The sequence below is a fragment of the Ranitomeya variabilis genome, chromosome 2 (genome assembly GCF_051348905.1).
Source record: "Ranitomeya variabilis isolate aRanVar5 chromosome 2, aRanVar5.hap1, whole genome shotgun sequence".
In the NCBI taxonomy this organism is placed as follows: Eukaryota; Metazoa; Chordata; class Amphibia; order Anura; family Dendrobatidae; genus Ranitomeya; species Ranitomeya variabilis.
In genome coordinates, this window is record NC_135233.1 from 910,139,185 (window position 1) to 910,154,006 (window position 14,822).

Consider the following 14,822-nt stretch of genomic DNA (forward strand, 5'->3'; position numbering starts at 1 on the left):
TGAGGAGAGAGGTGCCTGCTGAGGAGAGAGGTGCCTGCTGAGGAGAGAGCTGCCTGCTGAGGAGAGAGCTGCCTGCTGAGGAGAGAGCTGCCTGCTGAGGAGAGCCGTGCCTGCTGAGGAGAGAGCTGCCTGCTGAGGAGAGAGCTGCCTGCTGAGGAGAGAGGTGCCTGCTGAGGAGAGAAGTGCCTGCTGAGGAGAGAGGTGCCTGCTGAGGAGAGAAGTGCCTGCTGAGGAGAAAAGTGCCTGCTGAGGAGAGAGGTGCCTGCTGAGGAGAGAAGTGCCTTCTGAGGAGAGAGGTGCCTGCTGAGGAGAGAGGTGCCTGCTGAGGAGAGAGGTGCCTGCTGAGGAGAGAGGTGCCTGCTGAGGAGAGCCGTGCCTGCTGAGGAGAGAGGTGCCTGCTGAGGAGAGCCGTGCCTGCTGATAATCACCCAGCAGACTTGTAGGGTTAATGCCCGCACCAGCTGAGAGTCACACGGCGGCACGACGCATGCGCAGCGACACCTAGTGACGAGGATAGAAAATGGCGGCACCTCAGTGAGTAAGTGAGTGTGAGCGTCCACTGGGGGAATGGAGATGCTGGTGGGCGGGAGTGGGAGCTGATAACCCGAGGAAGTCGTACACCACCGTACTGAGCGGGGAGGGGGAGCGCAATGTAAAGAGGCAGAGACGTCCAGCGCTGGGAGGGGAGACACGTCCTCTGTGGTGAAGGCTGCCATAGGGACAGGTGACAGCAGCCCTGGGGGATGTAAGGACACAGCAGGAGCCGCACAGCGAGCAGAACAGGCAGATGTGACCGGGGAGTCTGGGGGCATGTTGTCATACACAGTGCTGGGGTCCTGCAGCCCCATATAATGTCGGGGTGCCATCTATCACCACATGTAGATTGCTACATGGTCCTCTGTGCTGATATATAGTAGTGAGGGCATCTATCCCGATATACAGTAACTGTGCCTCCTATCCCGATATACAGTAACTAAGCCACCTATCCCCATATACAGTAACTGTGCCTCCTATCCCCATATACAGTAACTGTGCCTCCTATCCCCATATACAGTAACTAAGCCACCTATCCCCATATACAGTAACTGTGCCTCCTATCCCCATATACAGTAACTGTGCCTCCTATCCCCATATACAGTAACTGTGCCTCCTATCCCCATATACAGTAACTGTGCCTCCTATCCCCATATACATTAACTGTGCCTCCTATCCCCATATACATTAACTGTGCCTCCTATCCCCATATACAGTAACTGTGCCTCCTATCCCCATATACAGTAACTAAGCCACCTATCCCCATATACAGTAACTGTGCCTCCTATCCCCATATACAGTAACTGTGCCTCCTATCCCCATATACAGTAACTGTGCCTCCTATCCCCATATACAGTAACTGTGCCTCCTATCCCCATATACAGTAACTGTGCCTCCTATCCCCATATACATTAACTGTGCCTCCTATCCCCATATACAGTAACTGTGCCTCCTATCCCCATATACAGTAACTGTGCCTCCTATCCCCATATACATTAACTGTGCCTCCTATCCCCATATACATTAACTGTGCCTCCTATCCCCATATACATTAACTGTGCCTCCTATCCCCATATACAGTAACTATGCCTCCTATCCCCATATACAGTAACTGTGCCTCCTGTCCCCATATACAGTAACTGTGCCTCCTATCCCCATATACATTAACTGTGCCTCCTATCCCCATATACAGTAACTATGCCTCCTATCCCCATATACAGTAACTGTGCCTCCTGTCCCCATATACAGTAACTGTGCCTCCTATCCCCATATACAGTAACTGTGACTCCTATCCCCATATACAGTAACTAAGCCACCTATCCCCATATACAGTAACTGTGCCTCCTATCCCCATATACAGTAACTAAGCCACCTATCCCCATATACAATAACTATGCCTCCTATCCCCATATACAGTAACTGTGCCTCCTGTCCCCATATACAGTAACTGTGCCTCCTGTCCCCATATACAGTAACTGTGCCTCCTATCCCCATATACATTAACTGTGCCTCCTATCCCCATATACATTAACTGTGCCTCCTATCCCCATATACAGTAACTGTGCCTCCTATCCCCATATACAGTAACTGTGCCTCCTGTCCCCATATACAGTAACTGTGCCTCCTATCCCCATATACATTAACTGTGCCTCCTATCCCCATATACAGTAACTATGCCTCCTATCCCCATATACAGTAACTGTGCCTCCTGTCCCCATATACAGTAACTGTGCCTCCTATCCCCATATACATTAACTGTGCCTCCTATCCCCATATACAGTAACTATGCCTCCTATCCCCATATACAGTAACTGTGCCTCCTATCCCCATATACAGTAACTGTGCCTCCTATCCCCATATACAGTAACTGTGCCTCCTATCCCCATATACATTAACTGTGCCTCCTATCCCCATATACAGTAACTATGCCTCCTATCCCCATATACAGTAACTGTGCCTCCTGTCCCCATATACAGTAACTGTGCCTCCTATCCCCATATACAGTAACTATGCCTCCTATCCCCATATACAGTAACTGTGCCTCCTGTCCCCATATACAGTAACTGTGCCTCCTATCCCCATATACATTAACTGTGCCTCCTATCCCCATATACAGTAACTGTGCCTCCTATCCCCATATACAGTAACTGTGCCTCCTATCCCCATATACAGTAACTAAGCCACCTATCCCCATATACAGTAACTGTGCCTCCTATCCCCATATACAGTAACTAAGCCACCTATCCCCATATACAGTAACTATGCCTCCTATCCCCATATACAGTAACTGTGCCTCCTGTCCCCATATACAGTAACTGTGCCTCCTGTCCCCATATACAGTAACTGTGCCTCCTGTCCCCATATACAGTAACTGTGCCTCCTATCCCCATATACAGTAACTGTGCCTCCTGTCCCCATATACAGTAACTGTGCCTCCTGTCCCCATATACAGTAACTGTGCCTCCTGTCCCCATATACAGTAACTGTGCCTCCTATCCCCATATACATTAACTGTGCCTCCTATCCCCATATACAGTAACTATGCCTCCTATCCCCATATACAGTAACTGTGCCTCCTGTCCCCATATACAGTAACTGTGCCTCCTATCCCCATATACATTAACTGTGCCTCCTATCCCCATATACAGTAACTGTGCCTCCTATCCCCATATACAGTAACTAAGCCACCTATCCCCATATACAGTAACTGTGCCTCCTGTCCCCATATACAGTAACTAAGCCACCTATCCCCATATACAGTAACTGTGCCTCCTATCCCCATATACAGTAACTAAGCCACCTATCCCCATATACAGTAACTGTGCCACCTATCCCCATATACAGTAACTGTGCCTCCTATCCCCATATACAGTAACTAAGCCACCTATCCCCATATACAGTAACTATGCCTCCTATCCCCATATACAGTAACTGTGCCTCCTATCCCCATATACAGTAACTAAGCCACCTATCCCCATATACAGTAACTATGCCTCCTATCCCCATATACAGTAACTGTGCCTCCTGTCCCCATATACAGTAACTGTGCCTCCTGTCCCCATATACAGTAACTGTGCCTCCTGTCCCCATATACAGTAACTGTGCCTCCTATCCCCATATACATTAACTGTGCCTCCTATCCCCATATACAGTAACTGTGCCTCCTATCCCCATATACATTAACTGTGCCTCCTATCCCCATATACAGTAACTGTGCCTCCTATCCCCATACACAGTAACTGTGCCTCCTATCCCCATATACATTAGCTGTGCCTCCTATCCCCATATACAGTAACTGTGCCTCCTATCCCCATATACAGTAACTATGCCTCCTATCCCCATATACAGTAACTAAGCCTCCTATCCCCATATACAGTAACTAAGCCTCCTATCCCCATATAGAGTAACTGTGCCTCCTATCCCCATATACAGTAACTAAGCCTCCTATCCCCATATACAGTAACTGTGCCTGCTATCCCCATATACAGTAACTGTGCCTCCTATCCCCATATACAGTAAGCCTCCTATCCCCATATACAGTAACTGTGCCTCCTATCCCTATATACAGTAACTATGCCTCCTATCCCCATATACAGTAAATGTGCCTCCTATCCCCATATACAGTAACTGTGCCTCCTGTCTCCATATACAGTAACTGTGCCTCCTGTCCCCATATACAGTAACTATGCCTCCTATCCCCATATACAGTAACTGTGCCTCCTATCCCGATATACAGTAACTAAGCCACCTATCCCCATATACAGTAACTGTGCCTCCTGTCCCCATATACAGTAACTATGCCTCCTGTCCACATATACAGTAACTGTACCTCCTATCCCCATATACATTAACTAAGCCTCCTATCCCCATATACAGTAACTGTGCCTCCTATCCCTATATACAGTAACTGTGCCTCCTATCCCCATATACAGTAAATGTGCCTCCTATCCCCATATACAGTAACTGTGCCTCCTGTCTCCATATACAGTAACTGTGCCTCCTGTCCCTATATACAGTAACTATGCCTCCTATCCCCATATACAGTAACTAAGCCTCCTATCCCCATATACAGTAACTAAGCCTCCTATCCCCATATACAGTAACTGTGCCTCCTATCCCCATATACAGTAACTGTGCCTCCTATCCCCATATACAATAACTGTGCCTCCTATCCCCATATACATTAACTAAGCCTCCTATCCCTATATACAGTAACTATGCCTCCTATCCCCATATACAGTAACTATGCCTCCTATCCCCATATACAGTAACTGTGCCTCCTATCCCCATATACAGTAACTGTGCCTCCTATCCCCATATACAGTAAATGTGCCTCCTGTCCCCATATACAGTAACTGTGCCTCCTATCCCTATATACAGTAACTATGCCTCCTATCCCCATATACAGTAACTGTGCCTCCTATCCCCATATACAGTAACTATGCCTCCTATCCCCATATACAGTAACTGCCTCCTATCCCCAAATACAGTAACTATGCCTCCTATCCCCATATACAGTAACTGTGCCTCCTATCCCCATATACAGTAACTGTGCCTCCTATGCCCATATACATTAACTAAGCCTCCTATCCCCATATACAGTAACTGTGCCTCCTATCCCCATATACAGTAACTATGCCTCCTATCCCCATATACAGTAACTGTGCCTCCTATCCCCACATACATTAACTAAGCCTCCTATCCCCATATACAGTAACTGTGCCTCCTATCCCCATATACAGTAACTATGCCTCCTATCCCCATATACAGTTTCTAAGCCTCCTATCCCCATATACAGTAACTGTGCCTCCTATCCCCATATACAGTAACTGTGCCTCCTATCCCCATATACAGTAACTGTGCCTCCTATCCCCATATACAGTAACTGTGCCTCCTATCCCCATATACAGTAACTGTGCCTCCTATCCCCATATACAGTAACTGTGCCTCCTATCCCCATATACAGTAACTGTGCCTCCTATCCCCATATACAGTAACTATGCCTCCTATCCCCATATACAGTAACTATGCCTCCTATCCCCATATACAGTAACTGTGCCTCCTATCCCCATATACAGTAACTATGCCTCCTATCCCCATATACAGTAACTGTGCCTCCTTTCCCCATATACAGGTCCTTCTCAAAAAATTAGCATATAGTGTTAAATTTCATTATTTACCATAATGTAATGATTACCATTAAACTTTCATATATTATAGATTCATTATCCACCAACTGAAATTTGTCAGGTCTTTTATTGTTTTAATACTGATGATTTTGGCATACAACTCCTGATAACCCAAAAAACCTGTCTCAATAAATTAGCATATTTCACCCGTCCAATCAAATAAAAGTGTTTTTTAATAACAAACAAAAAAAACATCAAATAATAATGTTCAGTTATGCACTCAATACTTGGTCGGGAATCCTTTGGCAGAAATGACTGCTTCAATGCGGCGTGGCATGGAGGCAATCAACCTGTGACACTGCTGAGATGTTATGGAGGCCCAGGATGCTTCAATAGCGGCCTTAAGCTCATCCAGAGTGTTGGGTCTTGCGTCTCTCAACTTTCTCTTCACAATATCCCACAGATTCTATATGGGGTTCAGGTCAGGAGAGTTGGCAGGCCAATTGAGCACAGTAATACCATGGTCAGTAAACCATTTACCAGTGGTTTTGGCACTGTGAGCAGGTGCCAGGTCGTGCTGAAAAATGAAATCTTCATCTCCATAAAGCATTTCAGCCGATGGAAGCATGAAGTGCTCCAAAATCTCCTGATAGCTAGCTGCATTGACCCTGCCCTTGATGAAACACAGTGGACCAACACCAGCAGCTGACATGGCACCCCACACCATCACTGACTGTGGGTACTTGACACTGGACTTCAGGCATTTTGGCATTTCCTTCTCCCCAGTCTTCCTCCAGACTCTGGCACCTTGATTTCCGAATGACATGCAAAATTTGCTTTCATCAGAAAAAAGTACTTGGGACCACTTAGCAACAGTCCAGTGCTGCTTCTCTGTAGCCCAGGTCAGGCGCTTCTGCCGCTGTTTATGGTTCAAAAGTGGCTTTACCTGGGGAATGCGGCACCTGTAGCCCATTTCCTGCACACGCCTGTGCACGGTGGCTCTGGATGTTTCCACACCAGACTCAGTCCACTGCTTCCTCAGGTTCCCCAAGGTCTGGAATCGGTCCTTCTCCACAATCTTCCTCAGGGTCCGGTCACCTCTTCTCATTGTACAGCGTTTTCTGCCACATTGTTTCCTTCCAACAGACTTACCACTGAGGTGCCTTGATACAGCACTCTGGGAACAGCCTATTTGTTGAGAAATTTCTTTCTGGGTCTTACCCTCTTGCTTGAGGGTGTCAATGATGGCCTTCTTGACATCTGTCAGGTCGCTAGTCTTACCCATGATGGGGGTTTTGAGTAATGAACCAGGCAGGGAGTTTTTAAAAGCCTCAGGTATCTTTTGCATGTGTTTAGAGTTAATTAGTTGATTCAGAAGATTAGGGTAATAGGTCGTTTAGAGAACCTTTTCTTGATATGCTAATTTATTGAGACAGGTTTTTTGGGTTATCAGGAGTTGTATGCCAAAATCATCAGTATTAAAACAATAAAAGACCTGACAAATTTCAGTTGGTGGATAATGAATCTATAATATATGAAAGTTTAATTGTAATCATTACATTATGGTAAATAATGAAATTTAACACTATATGCTAATTTTTTGAGAAGGACCTGTACAGTAACTGTGCCTCCTATCCCCATATACAGTAACTGTGCCTCCTATCCCCATATACAGTAACTGTGCCTCCTATCCCCATATACAGTTTCTAAGCCTCCTATCCCCATATACAGTAACTATGCCTCCTATCCCCATATACAGTAACTGTGCCTCCTATCCCCATATACAGTTTCTAAGCCTCCTATCCCCATATACAGTAACTATGCCTCCTATCCCCATATACAGTAACTATGCCTCCTATCCCCATATACAGTAACTGTGCCTCCTATCCCCATATACAGTAACTGTGCCTCCTATCCCCATATACAGTTTCTAAGCCTCCTATCCCCATATACAGTAACTATGCCTCCTATCCCCATATACAGTAACTGTGCCTCCTATCCCCATATAGTTTCTAAGCCTCCTATCCCCATATACAGTAACTATGCCTCCTATCCCCATATACAGTAACTATGCCTCCTATCCCCATATACAGTAACTGTGCCTCCTATCCCCATATACAGTTTTTAAGCCTCCTATCCCCATATACAGTAACTATGCCTCCTATTACCATATACAAATAAATTGTTGTACTGGTTCTGATAGTTCAGTTCTGTGTTATCCACATCAGGAGATGTAATCATAGCGCACAGATAATAGTGGTGGGAGCTGTTGACGAGTGGTCTGTGGGTGGTATGTCCAGATAGAGCTTTATATATGTGTCTGGTCACTATATGTAGATACGCTGTGACCAGGCTCTCTTTCCGTGTACGTGTAGTTGGCGATGGTTCACCAAGAGCTCATGCCCTCATTACGTTATTACAAGAGACCGGGCAGCGTAGTTCTTCTTTCATAGATATCTCTGGTATCATAACCAGTATTGTGATGGAATGATGGCTGATAGAGCGTAGCTCATTTATAGGATGACAATTTTTGTATTTTCCCTAATTACTGTGAAAGTAAATATTCTTCAAGCTATGCATCTAAATACATCGATGACATATAATGTATATGAATGTGTAAATACATATATATATATATATATATTTTTTTTTTTTTTGAGCCACAATCAGAATTTGTTTTTTTAAACAGAATCGAATATTAACCAGGAACCATGGAGGGTGAGCATGCCGTAACTACATCATCACCATCTCCAACTACGACCACCACTTCTGCTTCTCATCCCCCCCCCATCTCTGTGTACAGCTCGGACCGCCATGCTGTGCAGGTATGTGGAAAGTAATGCTAGATAATACCTCAGAAAGGCTGCCCTCTCTTGTGCTACACAAAGTAGTGAACGTTCTTTTGTGTTCAATCTTCCGTGCCGGTTTTATGATAATAAAATTATATGTAGCCTTTAAAGCACTTGTGATGATTTTGGAAGTTTCCTTCTGCTTGTTAGCGGTTTTCTCGACTTATTCTCATTTACAGCAGTGATCAGGAACCCCAGAGCCAGAAAAGAGGCCACTGAAATTGCAAGATATATATATATATATATATATATATATATATATATATATATATATATATCTATATATATAATTGTCTTAAGGGTTTTTCCGTCTGTCTGTCTGTCTTTCTGTCTGTCTGTCTGTCCTGGAAATCCCGCGTCTCTGATTGGTCGAGGCCGCCAGGCCTCGACCAATCAGAGACGGGCACAGCATGGCGACGATGATGTCATAAAGGTTGCCTCGACCAATCAGTGACGGGCACAGTCTGCCGTGAATTCGCCTCGACCAATCAGCGACAGGCACAGTATCGACGTAGATGTCATAATGGTTGCCATGGCGACGATGATGTCATAAAGGTTGCCTCGACCAATCAGCGACAGGCACAGTCTGCCGTGAATTCTGGAATCATCATTGTCCATATACTACGGGGACATGCATATTCTAGAATACCCGATGCATTAGAATCGGGCCACAGTCTAGTATATATATATATATATAAAAAAGTACGGTATTCAGCAGTTGAACCAATATAAACAAAACAGAACATCATCGAACCGTACGATGTGCACCGTACTGCAAATCAGCTACTATTCTCTGCATTAGGGCTCATGCCTTAAAAAAGGTGGATACGATGTTGTTCCTGAACAATCGGACAAGTGTATTGCAGGTGTTAACTAAATCAATGCCTCTTTCAATCTCTTTAACAGCGGCATTTAACTCGCGCTTACAGGAAGCACATTGCTTATCCCGCCCATCGGTGACCCCATCACATGATTGCGAGTCATCGATGGGCCGGCATGACAACCAGAGGTCTGCAGCAGACCTCTATAGTTGTCATTGCCAGATTGCTATGAGCGCTGCCCCGTGGTCGGCGCTCACAACAAGTGAGCATTTCTGCAACACAGTGGCAATGAACAAGTACTGCAGCTTTTAGTCTCCCATGGAGACTAATAAAGCATTCAAAAAGTAAAAAAAAGTTTTTAAAAATATTGAAAAAATATTAAAGTTCAGATCACCCCTTTTTTGCCCCATTCAAAATAAAACAATAAAAAAAAATACACATTTGGTATCGCCGCATTCTGAATCGCCCGATCTATCAGTATAAAAAAAAGAATTAACCCGATCGCTAAACGGTGTAACGATAAAAAATTCAAAACATCAGAATTACGTTTTTTTGGTCGCCACTACATGGCAATAAAATGCAGTAACTGGCGATCAAAAGATCATATATACACCAAAATGGTATCAATAAAAATGTCAGCTCGGCGCTCATAAAATAAGCTGTCACCCAGCCCCAGATCACGAAAAGTGAAGACGCTACAGGTCTCGGAAAAAGGCACTTTTTTTTTCTTTTTAACAAATTTGGAATTTTTTTTCACCACTTAAAATAAAACATAACTTAGACATGTTTGGTGTCTCTGAACTGGTAATGACCTGGAGAATCGTAATGGCAGGTCAGTTTTAGCATTGAGTGAACATTGAAAAAAAAAAACAAAATAAAAAACAACTGTGGAATAACACTTTTTTATAATTTCACTGCACTTGATTTTTTTTTCCCGTTTTTCCAGTACACGATATGTTCAAAAGTACAACTTATCCCTCAAATGGCCATATTGACCGAAAAATAGAAAAGTTATGGCTATGGAATGGGGAGCAAAAAACGGAAATTCAAAAACTGAAATACTCCTGGTCGTTAAGGGGCTAAAATGGGTGATCCTAAAAAAATGGTGTAAGGTTCCCCTTTATCTAATAGCCAGCAAAGACTAGGCAGACAGCTGCGGGCTGATAATAATAGGCTAAAAAGGGGCCATGAATATTGGCCCTTCCCTGATTAAAAAAATCAGCTCTCAGCTGCCCCAGAAATGACGCATCCATAAGCACTTCCCCTGGTTCGTTGGCAAGTGGGGTAATAGTATTGGGGTTGATGTCGGCTTTGTATTGGTAGTTGACATCAAGCCCAGGGGTTAGTAATGGAGAGTCGTCTATAAGACACCCCCATTACTAACCCCATAGTCATATTGTAAATAACACCCAGAATAAAGTCCTGTAATTTAAATAAAGACACTGACACCTTTATTTTAAATTAAACAAAACAAACAAAATATATATATATATATATATGACACCTAATCCACTGAAACCCATGTCCCCTGTAAAAGAATTAAAATAATAAACCACCATATCTATCACCTGTCTGACATGAAGATAATCCTCCGATGCCCATGTCCCCTGTAAAAGGGTAAAAAAATAAACAACTATATTCCTCACCACTCCCGACAAGAAGATAATCCATTTGTTCCTTTACGAGTATTGCTCTGCTGTATCTAGTTGGCAGGCTGAATACTGGCATGATGTGAGCATCCAGCCTGCCAGCCAGCAGAGACACTGAGCTGCGCATAATAGCTCACCTCAATGCCTCTCGATATCTTGAGGAAGTTGAGTGGAGTTCATTGACGTTAGCGAGCATGAGAACTTTCAAACGGTGCTCACGCTGACATCAATGAGGTGAACGGAGTTTATTGGGTATGAACTCCACTCAACTTTCTCAAGTCACCGCTAGGTACTGAGCTGCCCTATCACGAGCAGCTTTGTGTCTCTGCTGGCTGGTAGGAAAGCCATATTTTATCCACAACAGAACATATGACACAGACTAGACGGTGAAATTTAGTATTTCTCCATTTCATTTTTTTTCATTTTCATTTGGAAAAAATAAGTCATTTAGAAATTGATGGCAGCAATTTCTATAAAGAAAAAATGCGACAGAATTAGCAATAATCAGCTAAGGCATGTGACTGTGTATAAAAAGAGCGTGTTAAAGATGCAGAGTGTCCCAGAAGAAAAGATGGTTAGAGGTTTGCCAATCTGTGAGCAAATGTGTCTAAAAATTGAAAAACAATTTAGTCTAAAAAAAAAAAGTAGGAACCAGGCCATGTCTACCATTGTATAGCATCTCCTCTTCTATTTACAACAATCTGTAAATGTCCTGGAAGTTAGGAGACCAATTACCGTACTACAGTTTTGGGAGAAAAACATTGTCCCATTCTTGTCCAATGTTTTATTCTAACTGGTGAACAGTCTGGGATCTTTTTTTGCCAGCTATTTCACTTCAAATGTGCCCAATGTTTCAGAACTTTCACCAATGTTTTATTGTCTCCTTCCCCACCATCCTGTAGAATGTAAGCCCGCAAGGGCAGGGTCCTCGCCCCTCTGTATCAGTCTGTAATTGTTAGTTTGCTTACTGTAAGTGATATCTGTAATTTGTTTGTAACCCCTTCTCATGTACAGCACCATGGAATTAATGGTGCTATATAAATAAATAATAATAATAATATTGGTGAAAGTTCTGAACTTAAAGGGGTTGTCCACTACTTTCAATTAACCCCCCCAATGTATCCCCCCGGGGCCCCTAACGAATTGTGTAAATACCTTTTGTTGCCGTTTTCGCCTGTGAGCGGCGCTATGGCGGCGGCTGTGTCCAGGTCAAGTGACCCCCAGGCTGCAGCCGCCGCTTATTTCCGCCGACTCTGGAAATTGACGTGACATCATGAGCAGGCGTGACCCAGCCTCCACAGGCAGCAGTCACTCATCAAGAGTGACTGGGCTGTGGGCGGCGCTGGGGGCTGCAGGGCTGTGCTGGGGGTGGGCGGGGCTAGGCAGGGATGTGTGGGTGGGGCTAGGCAGGGATGTGCGGGCGCCGGGGGTATGTGTGCCGGCGCCGGGGGTCTGCGTGCCGGCGCCGGTATGTGCGGAGGTCTGCGTGCCGGTATGTATGGGGTCTGCATGCTGGCGCCGGTATGTGCAGGGTTCTGCGTGCCGGGGCCGGTATGTGCGGGGGTCTGCGTGCCTGCGCCGGTATGTGCGGGGGTCTGCGTGCCGGCGCCGGGATGTGTGGGCGGTGCTCGGGTCTGCGGTGGGTCTGCTGGCCGTGCTGGGATCTGCTTGGGGGGGTGGTCATAGATGTGTGTGTGTGTCTCTGTGTGCAGGCTTCGTCCGATGGGACTACAAATCCCATCGGACTCTGCCTGCTACAGTGACAGTGAGTGACACATTAGCCAATGATGGGACAGTAGTAGTCCCATGATCCGGCTAATGTGTTGAATGTAAAAAAACCCACACACATATACAGTACATACAACATACACCATGTGACATGCAACATGTGACAACATGCGACATACAGCATGCGACGTGACAACATGCGATGACATGCGGCGACATGTGACAACATGCGACGACATGCACCTTGTGACATGCGAGGACATGCAGCATGCGAAAATGCAACATACGATGACATGCAACACGCGACATGCGACGACGTGCAACATGCGACATGCGATGACATGCACCATGCTACATGTGAGAGCATGCAACATGCGAAGACATGCGACATGCAATAACATGTGACATGCGGCGACATGCGATGACATGCACCATGCGACGACATGTGACAGCATGCGACATGCGATGACATGCACCATGCGACGACATGCAGCATGCAACAACATGCGACATGCAGCATGCGACATGCGACGACATGCAACATGTGACATGCAGCATGCAACTACATGCAACATGCGATGACATGCAGCATGCGACATGCGATGACTTGCAACATGCAATATGTGACGACATGCAACATACGATATGCAGCATGCGACATGCGATGACATGCAGCATGCGACATGCAACATGCGACGACATGCAACATGGCACATACAGTACATACATACAACATACGTATAGACATACAGAACATATAACATAGAGTACATACTCACCATCACTTGTCACTTTGATCCCCGAAGCCAGTGTCATCTGTAAAAAATATTAAAATAATAAACAAACAACATACTACCTGATCCGCAGATATCCAATTAAAACGAGTGTCCCACGACGATCTCCCGTGGAGAGCAGCAGCATCAGCTGATGCGACCGCTCTCCAGTGGCTCCAGGAATACAATGATGGAAGGTATCCTTCCACAATGTATTCCTCACAATGTATTCCTACGCCCCTGTGAGAAAATAGTCCCTAGTCTCACTTTATGCCATTGCTGTTGAGAAATTATCCCAGGCAGCAATTGCCATAAAGTGAGACTTTGTCCTAAGGTAACCTCTCAGTGATGCACTGCAGGAGCCATTGTCTCCTATCAGTGTGTCACTGAGGGTCCTATAGAGCAGTGACATCACCCGATGTCACTGTTCTATAGGGGAGATGGTCGTGGGACACTCGTTATTAATTGGACTACGGCGGACAGGTAGTATGCGGTTTATTATTTTACGTTTTTTGCAGGCGCTGAAGTATGGTAAAATGGTGGTATGGTGAAATGAAGAATATTAAAATACTTTTTTCTGGCTGCGTCTTTTTTTTTAACTCTTTCACTACTATAGGAATAATAATGGATAGGTGTCTTATCGACGCCTCTCCATTATTAACCCGGCTTAATGTCACCTTACAATAGCAAAGTGACATTAACCCCTTATTACCCCATATCCCACCGCTACACGGGAGTGGGAAGAGAGGGGCTAAGTGCCGGAATTGGCGCATCTTACAGATGCGCCATTTCTGGGGCGGCTGCGGACTGGTATTTGTAGCCGGGGGAGGCCAATATCCATGGCCCCTCTCTAGGCTATGAATATCAGCCCGCAGCTCTCTGCATAGCCTTTCTGGCTATAAAATATAGGGGGACCCCACGTCATTTTTTTTGGGGGTCCCCCTATTTTAATAGCCAATAAAGGCTATCTAGACAGCTGTGGGCTGATATTCATAGCAGGCTACAAATATTGGCCCCCGGCCGTCGGCTTTCCCCCTCTGGCACAGAAAATTGCGCGGGAGCCCACGCCATTTTTTTTTCTTTTTTTTTTTAACTGAAACATTGTTCATTAACCCCTTTCTGCCAGCTGACGGAATAGTACGTCAGCTGGCAGTATCCCCCACTTTGAGGTGGGCTTCGGCGGTGAGCCCACTTCAAAGCCGCAACATGTCAGCTGTTTTCAATACAACCAAAAAAATTTACATGATCGCTAAACGGCGTAGCGAGAAAAAAAAATCAAAAGCCAAAATTATGGTTTTTTGGTCGCCGCGACATTGCATTAAAATACAATTAAGGGCGA

The 14,822-nt window shown here is 45.1% G+C and overlaps 1 protein-coding gene across 7 annotated transcripts in view; it reads left to right on the forward strand.

The window, feature by feature from the left end:
- The first annotated feature begins 394 nt into the window (after positions 1 to 394).
- The window catches only part of PHC3 (polyhomeotic homolog 3), a 191,882-nt gene continuing 177,454 nt past the window's right edge, over positions 395 to 14,822 (forward strand). For 2 of the 7 annotated variants that reach the window (XM_077290555.1, XM_077290559.1), the window contains exons 1-2: positions 400 to 538; positions 8,353 to 8,488. In XM_077290555.1, the coding sequence (XP_077146670.1) occupies positions 8,375 to 8,488 (114 nt within the window). In that variant the 5' untranslated portion in view covers positions 400 to 538; positions 8,353 to 8,374. Of the gene's footprint in view, positions 543 to 8,352; positions 8,489 to 14,822 lie in introns of all 7 variants that reach the window. The other 5 variants (XM_077290560.1, XM_077290561.1, XM_077290562.1 and 2 more) reach the window with 4 other exon arrangements.